Source organism: Calidris pugnax, unplaced genomic scaffold (genome assembly GCF_001431845.1).
Source record: "Calidris pugnax isolate Ruff unplaced genomic scaffold, ASM143184v1 scaffold124, whole genome shotgun sequence".
In the NCBI taxonomy this organism is placed as follows: Eukaryota; Metazoa; Chordata; class Aves; order Charadriiformes; family Scolopacidae; genus Calidris; species Calidris pugnax.
This window is the reverse complement of record NW_015090914.1, coordinates 1,396,762-1,412,755: the sequence shown is the minus strand read 5'-3', so window position 1 is coordinate 1,412,755 and position 15,994 is coordinate 1,396,762. Positions and strand designations below refer to the sequence as shown.

Below are 15,994 nucleotides of genomic sequence, written 5' to 3'. Positions count from 1 at the left end.
GCTCTTCGGACGCTGTCAAACAGAAGTTTTAACCACACTTCTATCTTCTCAACCCCTTCCCCTGCATGCCCACAAGATGTTTTATATCCCTCCTTAGTCATCCACTTTGACTTCCACCTCACACATCTCATTTTTTCCATATGAACTCAGTCAAGAGCTACCTGTCCAGTCAAGTTGCCTTCTGCTACTTTTTATTTTTTTGAACAAAGCGCTCTTGGTCTTTGACCTCACACATCTCATTTTTTCCATATGAACTCAGTCAGGAGCTACCTGCCCAGTCAAGTTGCCTTCTGCTACTTTTTATTTTCTTGAACAAAGTGCTCTTGGTCTTTGAGAAGGTTATCCACAAAGATTCACCAGCCCTCATGAGCCATTTTTGCCCTTCAGGGCAGCCTCTCACAGGATCCTGCCCACCAGTTCCTCAAACAAGCCCAAGTTTGTTCTCTTGAATTCTACAGTCCACTGCTTGTCTTCCTCCCTTCTCTCAGGATCTACATCTAACTTATTTCATGGTCACTGCAGCCAATGTCTGCAACACTCAACAGCAGGTGATGACTATTATTTTTCCAAACTTTTTTTTTTTCTGAGTCATGGATTCAGCAAAGCATCTTCCCTAGCTAGATGTTCTAACATCTGCATCAAAAACATCTTCCCTAACGCACCTCAAACCTTTCACATTGCTGAAGTCCATTTTGTATTACTTCTCCAAACATTTTTTTCTTCTGAGTCATGGATTCAGCAAAGCATCTTCCCTAGTTAGGTGTTCTAACATCTGCATCAAAAAACATCTTCCCTAATGCACCTCAAACCTTCCACATTGCTGAAGTCCATTTTGTCCCCTCCCAGCAATCAACAGTCCTCCCTGAGAACAAGGGCCTGCAATTGGGTAACTCTTTATTTAAAAAAGGCTTCATAGCAGACATCTACCAAAACACCCCTCCCTTCAAGTATCCATCTGATTCTAAATAGATGGATGCTTGATAAACTGTCAACACGGTGGTTCCACAAGAGAGCCCCATGTATTCAAGCTGCTTCTCCATGGCGAGTACAAATCCCTCATTGTCTGTCTTTTCTTCCTGAACAGCTTGGAGTCCTCAATTACAGCACCTTAGTCATGCAAGCTACCCTGTCACTAACTGCACACAACTGCTAGCTCCTCCTCTTTGTTGCCAGGGCTGTGTTTGTAAATACACACTTAATACAAGCCCTCACTCATCCCACTTCCTCTAAGGTATTATGAAAGCAGCCACCTTTGTGCACTTACACCATCAGCCTTACACCACCACTTCCATGCTGGATTTACACCTGTCCCTCAGTCTAGCAGCCAAGGAGGTCAACAAGCCTCCTCTGCTGCTGTGTCAGGTAGATTCCATCTCCCTCCAGCACCCTTCCTCCTTTGAGATGATCCTACGATAACAAAAGCCAAATCCCCGTCTCAAATCTCCTCTGAAAACTGAACAGATTCATCAGACTAACACTCATTTGCATCAAAATAAAAACCCAGCTGAAACACCTGAGAAGAATATCTTGCTAAAGCAGGATAGTGCAGACAAACACAAAGCACAGATCAGACTGCACTGAGGCAGGGAAAAGCCTGGCACTTCCAGGACAACATGATGTGCCTTGGTAAGCTAGGAAACTTAACACTTTATACATAAAATAAGACCGGAAACTTAACACACTTAATATATTAAATAGGACCATAAAAATCTTCAGGACAGACAGTCTGCTTTCTCCAACTGTACAGAGACAGTAATTACTCAATAACATAAACATTTTATTGTTCTTCTTTCCTGCAACTATCTATTAATATCATATCCAAAAGCAGGTGATAAAGGCAATAAAATAAGACATGATTACTTGTGTTTACATACTAGACCATAGCACCAGAATATGCCATAACTACTGAACATGAACACATACTTGTAACTCTCAACTTGTCGACAAGATGACACTGTGATGAAAGAATCTGTCCGAGAGCTGTAAGTCAAGGGACCAGGCAGAAGAAAACCAGGCAAAAAACGGCCAAAAGCATAGCTTTCCTGTTCAAACAACATGAGCATCCCATCCATGGACTGTATGCATATCAAATCTCGACCTAGGGAAAGCAAAAGAAGAAATGTAAATGAAACAAAACAACGCTATTTATATAGTTTTAATCCATAACACTCAGAATATATTAAAAGCAAAAAAGAGTATATATTTTATTTCAAACCAAAATTTCTAAAAACATAACCATTACAATTTCAGTTTAAAGAAATGTTTCAACACTCCCAAAGCCACAAATTATTCTGATTTTTAAATGCCTCTACACCTTATAAGCAATCATAACAACTGTGTTATAGGTTCAAAAATAACCTATTCTACTCTTTCACGTCTACTTAAGCAACATAAAGTCCTACAAATACATATTGGTGTGAAAATAATACAATGGTAACGTGAATGCAAAGTGTGGAAAACATTTTCTGTCTTCAAGTAAAATAAAAAAAAACAGAACAGGCCTACACAGTGTTACCAACAAGTCTTAAAAATAAATCAAATAAAAAACTTCAGCTTGGAGTGAATTACTTCAAGCCTTGTCCATCATTCAGCAGCCTCAAGACATGACTTTTCAAGTACACCAACCTAAATTCAAAGTCTCACTTCGGTAACAATTCAAACAAACACTATTTTGCATGCATTCAAAGAGAGCTATACCCGTAAGACCAACACCACCTGAGTCCATAGAATTCTCTCTCCTGAATAAGAGGTAAGCAACCCTTCCCCTCCACTCATCATTGATGAGGCTGCATCCAGAGTACTGGGTCCAGTTCTGGGCTCCCCAGTACACAAAAAAACCCAGGGACATACTGCAGCAAGTCCAGCAAAGGGCCACAAAGATGAGTAAGGAACTGGTGCATCTTTCAGCTGAGGAGAAGCTAGAGCACCGGGGCTGTTCAGCCTGAAGAAGAGATAGCTCAGGAGGAGACTCACCAACGTGCACAAATACCAAATGAACAAGACAGACTCTTCTGTGACACCCAGTTACAGGACCAGTGTCAACAGGAACAAACTATATAATATTAAATTCTACCTGAACATTAAAAAGATTTTTTTTTCCCTCCGAAGGTCATCAAACACTGGAACTCATTGTCTGGAGAGGTTGTGGAGTGTCATTCCACAGACATATTCAAAACACAACTCAACACAATTCTGGGCAACTTCTAGCTGAACTCGCTTGGGAAGTGATGGGACTAGATGAAGTCAAGAGAAGAATCATTCAAATAAGGCATTGTGTCCTTTCCCTCTGATCTACTCCAAGGCACTGTGGTAGATATCTATTCCTCCAGGCTGTGAAATTTCACAGGATTCACTCCTGTCACATACTCCTGATCAGCAAACAGTGGAAACCATTAGAGAAACTTGAGATGTTTTGCCCCTGTATGCTATCAATGTTAACAATACCCAGCTCCCACTTCCCAACAGTTGCTGACATTATCATCACACTGCTGCCACACTCTAGAAAAAGTATGAGTTCAATAGCTGTATAAAATTATGAGTAACTAGTAAAAGTACTCCCAGAAACTTGTGCAAACACTGATAACTAGTAAAGCTGCTAGCTCACTGGTTGCCACCACAGTCTCTTAGGTACAGTAATCTTAAATTATAGTTATTGGCTATTAGAAATAACTAGTGCCATTTTTATTCGGCAAGAAAATAGTGCTTCATAATCCAGGTGTCCATGTGACCACATTTATCCTACATCTGTTCCCTCCAAATCACGTATGTTTACATTCTAAGGCATACTGAAAACCCTCCCAACACTTTACATTAGCTAACTGCTCAGTTCCACCTCTGTTCCACCCTTTATCCAGAATACAGCCCTGTAAGTCTGGGTACAGAAAGCCTTCAACTCCCCTTCCACCTTCTCCTGTGAGTTTTCCTACCACCAGCAGTGAGTTACAGAAGCAATCTGCAGCTGTACGCCCTCCTTCCAGAACCATACCCTTCAATGAACAGCTTCAAGGGAACTCTCTGCTATCTAAAACCTGAAGACAAAAAGACTACAGGTAACAGCTTAAAAAAACTTTAAAGGCACAGTAGTGGAACACATTTGTGCTTTGCAAAACTTCTTACTTTACGTCTTTTCTTCCTTAGAAAGACATAGAAACCAAAAACCAACGCAAAAAAAATTAGAACTCTGCAAAAAATAATTTGTTGCCAAAAAATTACAACAGTAATCATGTTTAAAGCTTTGCTAGTCTATCATTTTGAAAAGTTCTAAATATTACTTTTAATCTTAGGATATATCAAGCAAAAGACATTTAGTTGTAAAGCGAATGCCCATACTAACACAGAACTCACATTTTGTAATAGATTTACATTTCAGGTACTTCTGGTTGTACTGATGGTAGTGAGAAAGCCACCTTTTAGACAGCACCTGACCACAACCTTCAGGGGTTTAGCTTGTCTAAAATATACAATTTAGGTGTAAATTTCTATTCTTCAAATATAATTGATATACAGTGGTAATCTAGTAGACATACTAGAACTCAAATATCAGAAAAAATAAAGGTCAGTAGAGGCGTTACTAAAGGAACAAGCAGCAATTGCTTCCACTGTCATATACATTATGAATATCAATCTTATTCTTACCAGTTTCCTTATATCATGAAAATGATAACTAGAAAAACTATAGCACCTTCTGCAATATATATGAAGCTATGTTTCATATCAGACACAGAAGTATTCATTTTTAACATTCACAATCCCTAATCACACACAGATAATTGTTAAAAGATCTCTTGTTTTAACAGTAGTGATATGACTGAATATGACAAGACCTTGTCATATGATGTCAGAAGGGCACCCCAATGACCTCAACCCATCCCACAGCACTGAACCACGCTGCCTGCAGAAACAAATATGCATCAGACACCTCAGTCTGAATAAGTAATCACTCTTTTTGCCTTTAAGAGCACAGCAGCACTTTTTAATATACACTGTGCTGTTCTTACTACTTTTCAAATTTGGATTTTAACTAGCATGTACTAGTAGATCAAACTCCAGTTATACAAACTTTTACATGTAAAGCATAATTAAAGAAAATTAAATTGTGGAGGAACTCTAATTTCCCAGCTTTTTATAGGTCATCTTATTTCCTTTGACCACCTTTTTTTTTTTAACATGTAGCTAGTGAATGGAGTTTTTATGTTTCACTTTAAGAAATGCAGTCTTCCACACACTCAGCCAGAAAGGTCCATTTCAAAAAAGCCTTATTGCAGCCAGTTGGCTTTGCCAGTGACATATTTATAAAGTGAAAATATAACCCATAGTGATTTCTGCAGATCAGATGGAATCACTTAGTGCACTCTACATAGTTTCAGCAGCTTGTGCCTCAAAAGGAATGTCTCATAGCCAGAAAGTGTTACTTTTAAGGACAAGTCCAGCTACTGTTGTTTTGTAATTTTGTTATTCTAGCATGATATGAATACATTTACGTCACACTTTCAAACCACAGCATATTTTTAGAGCTAATACAAAGCCAAAATGAGACACAGGTGGTAGCTCTTTGAAATAAGCTTCTAATTAAAGTTATTTTGGAGCTCCAGTTTTTTTGCATGTTAATGATTTCCTCTACTCTGAGCCTCCCCTCCAGCACCAAATCATTTTCATAAAGAGTACATTATGTAATCACAGGGCCTGAGCACCACATGAAATCAGGCAATAAAACTGCAGTATCAAATGGGATAGGTTAGAAATCAGAAAAAAACTTCTCAAAGTTACAGATTTTAGGGAGACGTCAGCAGAATTAACTTCACTGCCTTCAATGGTAATCAAAAGCTTCGGTTCAAAGTGTCATGGAAGGAAGCGTCAATGAAATAAAAAGATAAGGAGGCATTTATAAGACACCCAGGGACCTAAGAGCCCTTTAATGATACATGAGAAATATTTTCTTAATTCTACAATAGAAAAATTAAATCCACAGTGCATTGACCAGCGAGGCAATGCACACAAACTGCATTTCTACACACTGCAACAAAAATCACTCTCCTGACTTGAAATAAGTATGTTTTCCTTCATCACTGAAATTTGTCCCCCACAATTTTTCCCAGCATGGAGAACAGTCTCCTCCAGTTCAAACCCATTTGGGAAATTTCAACTTGCTGCTGAGAGTAGCTTCTGAAGCAAAACAGATCTGGGTCCACTGTGAGAAAAACACTCCAGGAATCACTTCTGTCTGACTAACGGAAAAACCATTTGAAAAATACGTGGGAGTGTGAGAAAAACACTCCAGGAATCACTTCTGACTAATGGAAAATCCATTTGAAAATACGTGGGACAGTTCTTAAAACAAGGTATGCCTAGTAAAAGGCAAGTCTTTGGTTACTTCCCTAACCCAAAGCAGGAAGCACATGGCAGTGTACATCCAGAAAGAACTGTGAACTGAGTAGCTTGGTGGGCTGGTGGCTGCTCATGTCCTTATTACAGGAGGGACCAAAGTTCAGGACTTCAGCTGCAGCCGTTCATTCTAGGCCAGAGGATGTGACAGCAGCACCAGGACTGCAATGCCCTGAACACAGAGAGAGGAAAAGGAAAAATGCCCAGCGTCACTCAATGCTAATGCAGGTGCCCATCCTAAACGATGCACAAAGTGTACCTACCTTCCAGCTGAGATCCACCAAGGGGTTTTCTGCTGGAACTGGAAAAAAATAAATCACTCCAACAGGAAGGAAATAAAAATAGAGAAGTGGACAGGAGTTTAAAAGAAACTAAACCACTACATCCTCATTCTGCTGATGTTAGCTTTAATTATTTGCTAATCCCTTCCAAATATTAAATTATTGCAGTAAAATATGTTCTCAAGTCCCAACACAAAAGATGCTCTCCCTGCAACACTCTGTAAGAAGCTTCCCCGGCCAAGACACAGCAAAGTGTGCAGTCAGAGCTGCCATGAGGAAATGAGCCTTGTTTGCTTCTCTCAGCCATCACACTGTATTCTCTCTACAGAATCACAGAATCCCATGGGGCTGGAAGGGACCTCTGGAGATCATCTAGTCGAACTCCCTGCCAGAGCAGGGCCACCCAGAGCAGGTCCCACAGGAACGTTTCCAGGTGGGTTTGAATGTCTCCAGAGAAGGAGACTCCACCACCTCCCTGGGCAGCCTCTGCCAGGGCTCTGCCACCCTCACAGGAAAGAGGTTCCTCCTCATGTTTAGATGGAACTTCTTACATTCAAGTTTGTGCCTGTTTCCTCTTGTCCTGGATTTTAGATGGAAAGGGAATCTTGAATTATTAACATATCTCCAAAGGCCCATCAGCCCTCCCTCACACAATCAATCCTTTAAGAGACCTGTGATATACTCTTTTATTCTTAGAATCATAGAATTGTCTATGTTGGAAGAGACCCTTGGGATCATCAAGTCCAACCATCTCCCCTACTCTACAAAGTCCTCCCCTACACCATGTCCCTCAGCACTGCATCTAAACGGCCCTTAAACACAGCCAGGGATGGTGACTCCCCCCCCTCCCTGGGCAGCCTGTTCCAATGCCCGACCACTCTTTCAGTGAAAAATTCTTTCCTAATGTTCAATCTAAACCTCCCCTGTTGGAGCTTGAAGCCATTTCCTCTTGTTCTGTCACTACCTACCTGTGAGAAGAGACCAGCACCAACCTACTCACTTTCAAGAAGGTGGAGAGAGTGATGAGGTCTCCCCTCAGCCTCCTCTTCCTCATACTAAACAGTCCCAACTCCCTCAGCCGTTTCTCATATGATTTGTTTTCCAGCCCCCTCACCAGCTTCGTTGCCCTCCTCTGCACTCGCTCCAGCACCTCCAGATCTCTCTTGTATTGAGGTGCCCAAAACTGGACACAACACTCGAGGCGTGGCCTCACCAGTGCTGAGTACCGGGGGACAGTCACCTCCCTACTTCTGCTGGTCACTCTTGCCACAGAAGATGATGAAGTTGAATTACGCAACTTGGAAATGATCCCTTTAAACCTCCTATTGACCTGAGGTGGTGGAAGGACCCTTAGGAAAAACACTAGAAGGGTTCAAAGGAGCACAAGAGACTGCCATGCAGTACAGAGATGCAAAAGTATCCGAGCTGCAACAGCGAGCATGCAGAAGTTAGATAGAAACCTGGTTTTTGGCTCTGTGTAGACATGGGAGGTAAAGTCTCCTCCTCTAAACATACTACAGTACTAAAATTAGCACAATACTAATTACTAAGATTATAGTACAACCTTCATATGAAGCAAAGAATTTTTCCCACATACAAAAGTGGATGTTTATTTAGTGCAAGAAATAGTCTCAGGAAGAATGTTCAGGCAGCTGTGAAAGTCATTCTTTTTCAATACAGCAGATTAATTATAGACAGTATAAATAGAGCGGGTCTTGAAAAAGAACATTAGCTGTGCATGGGAGAATGGCTGGATGCACAGATGTAGCCTGAATAATGATGATTAACGAAGAAATAGTGGAAGTTTTTTTTTTTTCCTTAAATTCTGATTCTTGCCTTAAGTTGTTGAGTAACTACTTCAAGTCCTGGGAACTGCAGAAGTCTTTGAAGCCCCTGCATTCATAGAGGCATTATAATACTGATATACGCTTTTTCCAGAGAATGTAAGAGAAATTCTAGTCTGTGACCCTTTCCAACATCAAGCTGCCCTCATCTGAAGTCATACACCTACCATATGTTATATAAATATTCTAGAATGTCTTGCTGAACTAGCAAATCTCCTACAAATAAAAATGAAATAAAGACAAGTACTGTCACTAGTTGCCCTTCCAAATCAATAGCCTTGGACTGAATAGTTATTTAAGGCATGTGGATGTTTTTAATGAATCACAAATCAGTAGCAGATGTTTCTTTGAGCTCAATTACAATTGAATATAGGCCCTATTTTGCAATATTTTAGATACTTTCAAAAGTTATCCGTAGGATCTTAAGCCACCATTGTGCAATAAATCTACCACATTTAAAACTCCATGTAAGACAGACCTACAAACTTATAACTAAACAGGATGACAAAATCCCACTGTTAAAACCCAGTGAAATTCCCCATCGTTTCTCCTACTTTTCCATTTATAATCCCTTTAGAGGAAGGAGCTTCATGATCCCTATGCACTTCCTAAAGCACTTTGATTCTTTACTAATTTTTTGAGATAAGGAATTGTTGAAAATATTTGCTGAAGAACGCTCTCCATGAGTCATATCCAAAGAATTCATTAAATATACCTTAAAACAAAGTCTAACAGTCTGAAGCTGTGGTCAAACGAGTCAGTAAATTACATCTCTATCAAAAAAAACCCACCATCCCTATTGCCAAAGTGGAAACCGATCTCAAAAGTCAGCATAGCTGTTAGGAACCAGGATCAATTTTTGTTATCTTGTATTTTAAGACTGCTGGAAGCATGCTGTGAATACTCAAACCATCTCACTACTTTGCCACTAACATTGCAAAATATTATTTTCATACTTCTGCAGGTAAGCAAGATGACACACATTTCCATTTCAATCAATCACCACACTAAAGAGCAGCTGCATACATTTTATTTCTGCTGTAATCCTTACTTGTCCTTTTTATTCACTATAGTCACTAAATACATCTTGGGGGGTTATTCCTGTTTATCTTTATTAAACCGTGCTCATAATGAGACTCAGTCATGTTAAAGAAAGGCAAAAATTTAGCAAAGCTAAATTTTTAGCAAGGCTGCAGCATTAAGTTATGAACACTCTCATCTGATCTGGCCTTATACAAGGGGCAACAGAGCACGCAGCCACAGCAGTGGATGGTAAAGTCACAGATTAATTTTATGTAAAAAATTAATTTGAATCCAGTAACTCAATTTTCTTTTTGGTCTGCTAAACTTTTTCGTGCCGGATTGTCTTTTTAAACCCCTCAAAATTCTCCAGGTTCCCCTAAAACTTTAAAACTTTGCCACTTGAAATGCCATTGTGCAGCACCAGTCCCTAACCCTCCAGCAGGCAGAGGCTCTGCTACTTAGCAAGAACTATGATTATGATTAACGTAAGCTCAAGTCTCACTGCCCAAACCTTGCGTCACCACCCAGGGGACAACACAGCAGTCCTACACAAAACAAAGATTATAAAGTGAAGTCTACCAAAATTTTTCACTTTTTACATCTTCTTGAATTTCTAGTTATTTGGTGACACATTTTAAAGCCTTACTCATCTACATATGCACAGCTTATGACAAGTGTTGATCTGCTTTGAATGTTGGCCTCCCTGAGGGTAGGAAGGCTTTGCAGAGGGATCTGGACAGGCTGGATGGATGGGCTGAGGTTCACCAAGGGCAAGTGCCTGGTCCTGCTCTTCGGTCACACCAATTTTATTTTTTTTCTTCACATCTTACAGGCTGGGGGCAGAGTGGCTGGAGCTGCCTGGCAGAAAAGGACCTGGGGGTGTTGGTGGCCTGTGGGCTGAAGATGAGCCAGCAGTGTGCCCAGGTGGCCAAGAAGGCCACCAGCATCCTGGCCTGTGTCAGGAACAGTGTGGGGAGCAGGACTCGGGAGGTGCTGGTCCCCCTGGACTGGGCACTGGGGAGGCCCCACCTCGAGGGCTGTGTCCAGTTTTGGGCCCCTCACCACAAAAAAGACCTTGAGGGGCTGGAGCGGGTCCAGAGAAGGGCAAGGGAGCTGGTGAGGGGTCTGGAGCACAAGTCTTGTGAGGAGAGGCTGAGGGAGCTGGGGGTGTTGAGCCTGGAGAAAAGGAGGCTGAGGGGAGACCTTCTGGCTCTCTCCAACTCCCTGAAAGGAGGGTGTAGCCAGGGGGGGTCGGTCTCTGCTCCCAAGGAACAGGCCATGGGACAAGAGGAAATGGCCTCAAGTTGCCCCAGGGAGGTTCAGGTTGGAGATCAGGGAAAATGTTTCCAGGGAAATGGTTACTGCACATTGGACTGGGCTGCCCAGGGCAGTGGTTGAGGCCCCATCCCTGGAGGGATTGAAAAGCCGGGTTGCCCTAGTGCTTAGAGACATGGGTTAGTGATGGTTTGGATCAGAGTGAGGTTGATGGTTGGATGATACGATCTGAAAGGTCCCTTCCAACCTGGACAATTCTATGATTTCATGTCTCCCAATGACAAACCTATCAACAAGGACTAGAACAAGTTGTGATCAAGACCAGCACCAACTGGCTACAAAAAATTCTTCTCATGAATGTGAGGTAAAACTACTTTGCCACATTTTCACTGAACTTTCTCTCTCCTTATTAGTCAGTTCCATCTAACTTTTGATACAGGCAAAGTGCACTCATTCTCTTTGCTTTGCATTCTTTTCTGCATTTGGAGGATAACCTCAGACTTACCACTACCTAAAATCTCCAAGAAATCTCTCTTGAAAGATGTAATAGAGTGATTTCTAATGGGAATGATTTGCACCAAACCTAGTAATAAAAGTAAGATTAGTAGAAAGCATCATAGCCTGCACAAGATACGATACACCCCTCTAGAAGAAGCAATGAACAAGGGGTTGGGGACCTTCCAAATAAGTTTCTCTACATTAGAGACTTTTTTTGTCATGGAATAGTCACAGATGAACACCAAAAAAAAAAAAAACCCCAACGAAAGCTACACATACAGATTTCTGAAAGACCCTTTGAGAAGATGAAAGAGACTAAAACTAAAACTGCATTCTTTTGGATGAAAAAAATATGGGGCAGCAAACAAATCTGATAGACAAATGCATCCACATGAAATGCTGGAAGATTTAATAAGAAAGGACACATGTAAATAATAAAGCTTTACATAGGTTTGGAGCAATAGAAAACTCATCATGCCAAACTATTTATTAGACAGGGTAATTAATTATATATACTGCATTTCTGAACTTTAGAGACATCTCTAAACTTAAGTAAAACATCTGATATGGTTTCAGACAATCCTCTCACAGGAAAGCAGAGAATGGCAGGCAACAGCACTAAGAAGAAGAATCTGGGGATTTGAGTAGGATGATGAATTAAATGTGAGTCAACAATATGTCATCAAAAAGACAAATGCAAGATTGGGTCATTATTAATCTACACGCACGATTAAAAACATATGAGGTAATTATTGTTCTGCTTGGCACTCGCAGACTCTTGGCAGGAGTACTGCAAAGCCATAGCCCCACATGCAAGACACAAACCATTTTATACTAGCAGTGCACAACCATCGCACACATTTGGGTACCATACTGCAACAGAAGTAATTAGAAAAAGCATCATAGAAAGCCTATCAAAGTTTAGAAAAACAAGCCTTCCACTTACATACACAACTGCTCCCAAAGTTATGTATTTCTACAATTGGGTTTACTTCATTTTAATTATACCACTTTGTTTAAATGACATGCAGATTAAGTGATGTACCTAGCAATTTATAACCAAAGCGGATTCCCGGCACGCTGGAGGCAATGGGAGGTTTGTGTCAGCCTACCATCTTATGCATTGCTGGTAAGAGAAGCTGAGGAAAGGGAAGTGAAATGGATGGAACGGATGGTAAAAGATTCAGAGAAGGTTTTTCTTACTAGTTTTCCATCCACATGCACAATTTAGAGAAGAGGCTCTAACTCCATTATATAAAAACAAACCAACCACTAACGGGTTTCCAAAGTTACACGGCAATTTAGAGAAGAGGCTCTAACTCCATTATTTAAAAACAAACAAACCAACCACTAACAGGTTTCCAAAGTTACACGAGGAACCATTTAGTAGTAGTCATCAACAGATCTACTCCACGAAAAAACTCATGAAGACCAAGCCTTTCAAATAATCTCTCCTTACCCAGAGGCAAATTAAGAGGAAGGTAACAGTTAAACAATCTGCTTCTTAACAGAACTAGCCAGTAAGTCAAAGTCCAAGGTTATACCGCGGCTGTATTTAAACATAGTCATAAGAATCATTTAACCTTACAGCATAAAACTCAGCTGATAATTTTTTTCTGACTAACACCTAATAAAATTCATTCTTGCAGAATTGTGGAAAAGTTAAGCACAGTCTACCCTTCTTATAAAGTTTCCTGTTACAAGTTTGCACGGTTTGCACATATGTTGTATTTCATTATTTAAAAAATTCCCTCATATAGCACCCTCTCTGTTGTAACACTCAAACTTATTTTGCCTCTAGGCCAGTGCTATAATAGAAGTAAAATGAATTCAAGGCCATTTGCTGAGAAAAAGATAGGTTCAAGGTATTTTCACACTTTTTTAGTTTTAACTTTTTCATGTCAACGCTGTATTTTTTTTTCCTTCCCTTTGCTATTGTTTTATTATTTCCTTTTATTGGTACCGTATCCATTGAACAACTTCACATAAATCTGAAGTATCCTGGAAGCCAGCTTAAGGCATTAAGGTTTCAGATTAAAAAATAAATTCCAAAACCTGTGCGTTATTAGGAGGATCAAGTTCTAAATCATTTATGAACTCATTCAAAAAGGTTATATAAAACCAGAAGGAATTCACTGTTTATTTGACTATTAGATACTGCAAGTATATTTTGTGGAACCACACAAAATGGTAATATTCCTTTTGCAGCAAGAATTAAAAATAAAGGCATTACCTACAAGTGAGCACCATTCAAAAATAACTCAGCAACTGAGAAAGTGAGGTTATTTAACCATGCTTTCTCTGTCTCTAAATAAAATTGTTATTCTATTCAAGATACAATAACTTGTATCCCCCACTGGAAAAGCTGTATATACGCTATTTCTTTAGTTCTTCAGTAAAAGGTGGAATCTTAATAACTTAAAAAAAACCCCACAACCTGGAAGTGTTGAGAATGTTCATACACTCCCCTTGATGTACCACAGCCTGGAGAACAATCACAGAACTCAACCCTCACCTGGGAAAGGTCATCCTCCTGTTACAGCATGTCATCATCCACACGCTTCCTCAGCTCTTCAGGCAGCAGCTCAGGAAACACACACTTCACACACCAGTCCTCAAAGCACAGCATTTCAGTATTCACCCCTTATACATTGTTGTTTGTCATATATGAGCTACCATCCTGCCCACCATCCCGTCTAATGCACACAGAAAATTCACGTGACAATCCGTAAAGCTACCTAAGCTTCAAGTAATATCACCCCTTATACATTGTTGTTTGTCATATACGAGCTACCATCCTGCCCACCACCCAGTCTAATGCACATCTGACCACAGAAAATTCACGTGACAATCTGTAAAGCTACCTAAGCTTCAAGTAATGGTGGGTTTGGTTTTACTTAAAAGCACTTCTCCACTCTTACTATCACTTCAGCAGAACCGTGGTGCACACACGCTCCTCAAACGTAAACCACTCCTGGCACAAGGCAAAAAGCATCATGGTCTGACCTGCACACCTTTCTGAAGCAGTAGTAAGGGCATTTCCCTTTGGCTGCATACCAGCATATTACCACCATTTCTTATAAGCATCAATAAGTGTCTCTTTAAGACCAGTCAGGCCCAAGTAGCGTATTGACTCCTTCTCAAGGTGTAGGAGGACTTAGGCTAACAGCTATAAGCTACCTGAGTCGTAATCCCTTCAACAGAAACTGGTCATGTAGGAATAAGAGTGATTTTTCCAATGTAGTGTCTCTTTCTCAGATTCCTCAGAGGGCAGGACAACACACCATGTCTAAATACCCTTAATGAGAATAAGACAAAGTCATGTGTCAGGACAGAGTTTATTTCCACATGTTGCAGGTGCAAAATTAAGATACTTGCAGCTCTAATTATCTAAATATCACATTAGAAAAAGGCTATAGAATTCACTATGAAGTGTATGAACTTATTTGCCCTGAGTTAAGAACTAGTGATTACCCAGCTATACAAAGTTTTAATACTACAAGGATGGCTCAATGCTATTGTTCCATAACCAAAGCCAATACTGGTAAATTGATTAACCAAAATTTCTGCACAGCTAGAACAGACCCAATTCAGCATTATTTTAACTAAAAGAACTAGACCCAAGAGATACAAATTCTACTAAAGAGAATACAAACTACATTGTTTTGGTGGAACTGTCAACAGGAAGTTTAAGAATGGAACAAAACCATGATCAAATTATGTCAAAGTTTAACAATACTGGCTCAAAGTCTAACCATTACATAGTTAACACAGAAAAAGGTCTTATCACTGTTTTTCAATAAACATTGTTTTAACTTTAACAAAGATTAAACAATATGTAGAATACTGCTTAGGACTTGACTACTTCTAGATTAACAGCAGATTTGTGCCTTAAGCACTGAACTGGAGGTACACTGCTGTATAAAGAAGAAAAAGAAAGAAAAGGCATTCTTAACTAAGAAAATGTATCAAATTCATTTGCTTCCTTCCATTCTTTTAACAGTCTCAAAATATGCAACTCATTTATCAGAAGCTTCCTATGAGCAGTGCCTTCCAATCAGCCAAAGTTCCATCATTTAGATTTTACCAGTCCAGTACAACATTCTAAGCTATTTCATTTACTTGTCTTTATGGCTCACAGAAGATGTCTGAGAGATGCTATCCAATATACAAACTAGATTTCTAAACCAGCACATCTAGAACACACACCATTGTAAAACCAGCACAGCTGCCTCTGCACCACGTAGCAACCACACAACTTAAGTACATGCTCGCTCACATTCCTCCACTCCCAGTTTTGATAGACAGGGGAATAAGGAGAAAGCTTGGCTTTTGGGTAATCAAAGATTCCAAACAAGCCTAAGATGCTCAGTGACTTTCTTACTTCTCTCCCAAACAAAAATATAAACCATAGTTATGCAAACTGTACTTGTGCTATTACAAATTGATCCAGTTTGATTCAACACAATCTTACCCAATAACTTGGCATTTGACTCCTTTATAAGGGTCTTATAAAGGCCCAGAAAGACACACTAAAGATGTGAAAGCAGAAAATACTCAACAAGATTTTGTAAACCATCAGCAAACGTCTTTTCATATAATCAAAGCTGCACTGTTAATACAACAGTCTCTGGTGGCATAATTGCATGATGCCATAATAGCATAACTTGACCTTATAAAAGTTACATGATG

The 15,994-nt window shown here is 40.0% G+C and overlaps 1 protein-coding gene across 1 annotated transcript in view; it reads right to left on the bottom strand.

Moving 5' to 3' along the window:
• The window catches only part of LOC106892349 (protein PTHB1-like), a 355,117-nt gene that overhangs the window by 321,069 nt on the left and 18,054 nt on the right, over positions 1 to 15,994 (bottom strand). The window contains exon 6 of the mRNA XM_014949498.1: positions 1,924 to 2,098. Coding sequence (XP_014804984.1) covers positions 1,924 to 2,098 — 175 coding nt within the window. The remainder of the gene's footprint in view (positions 1 to 1,923; positions 2,099 to 15,994) is intronic.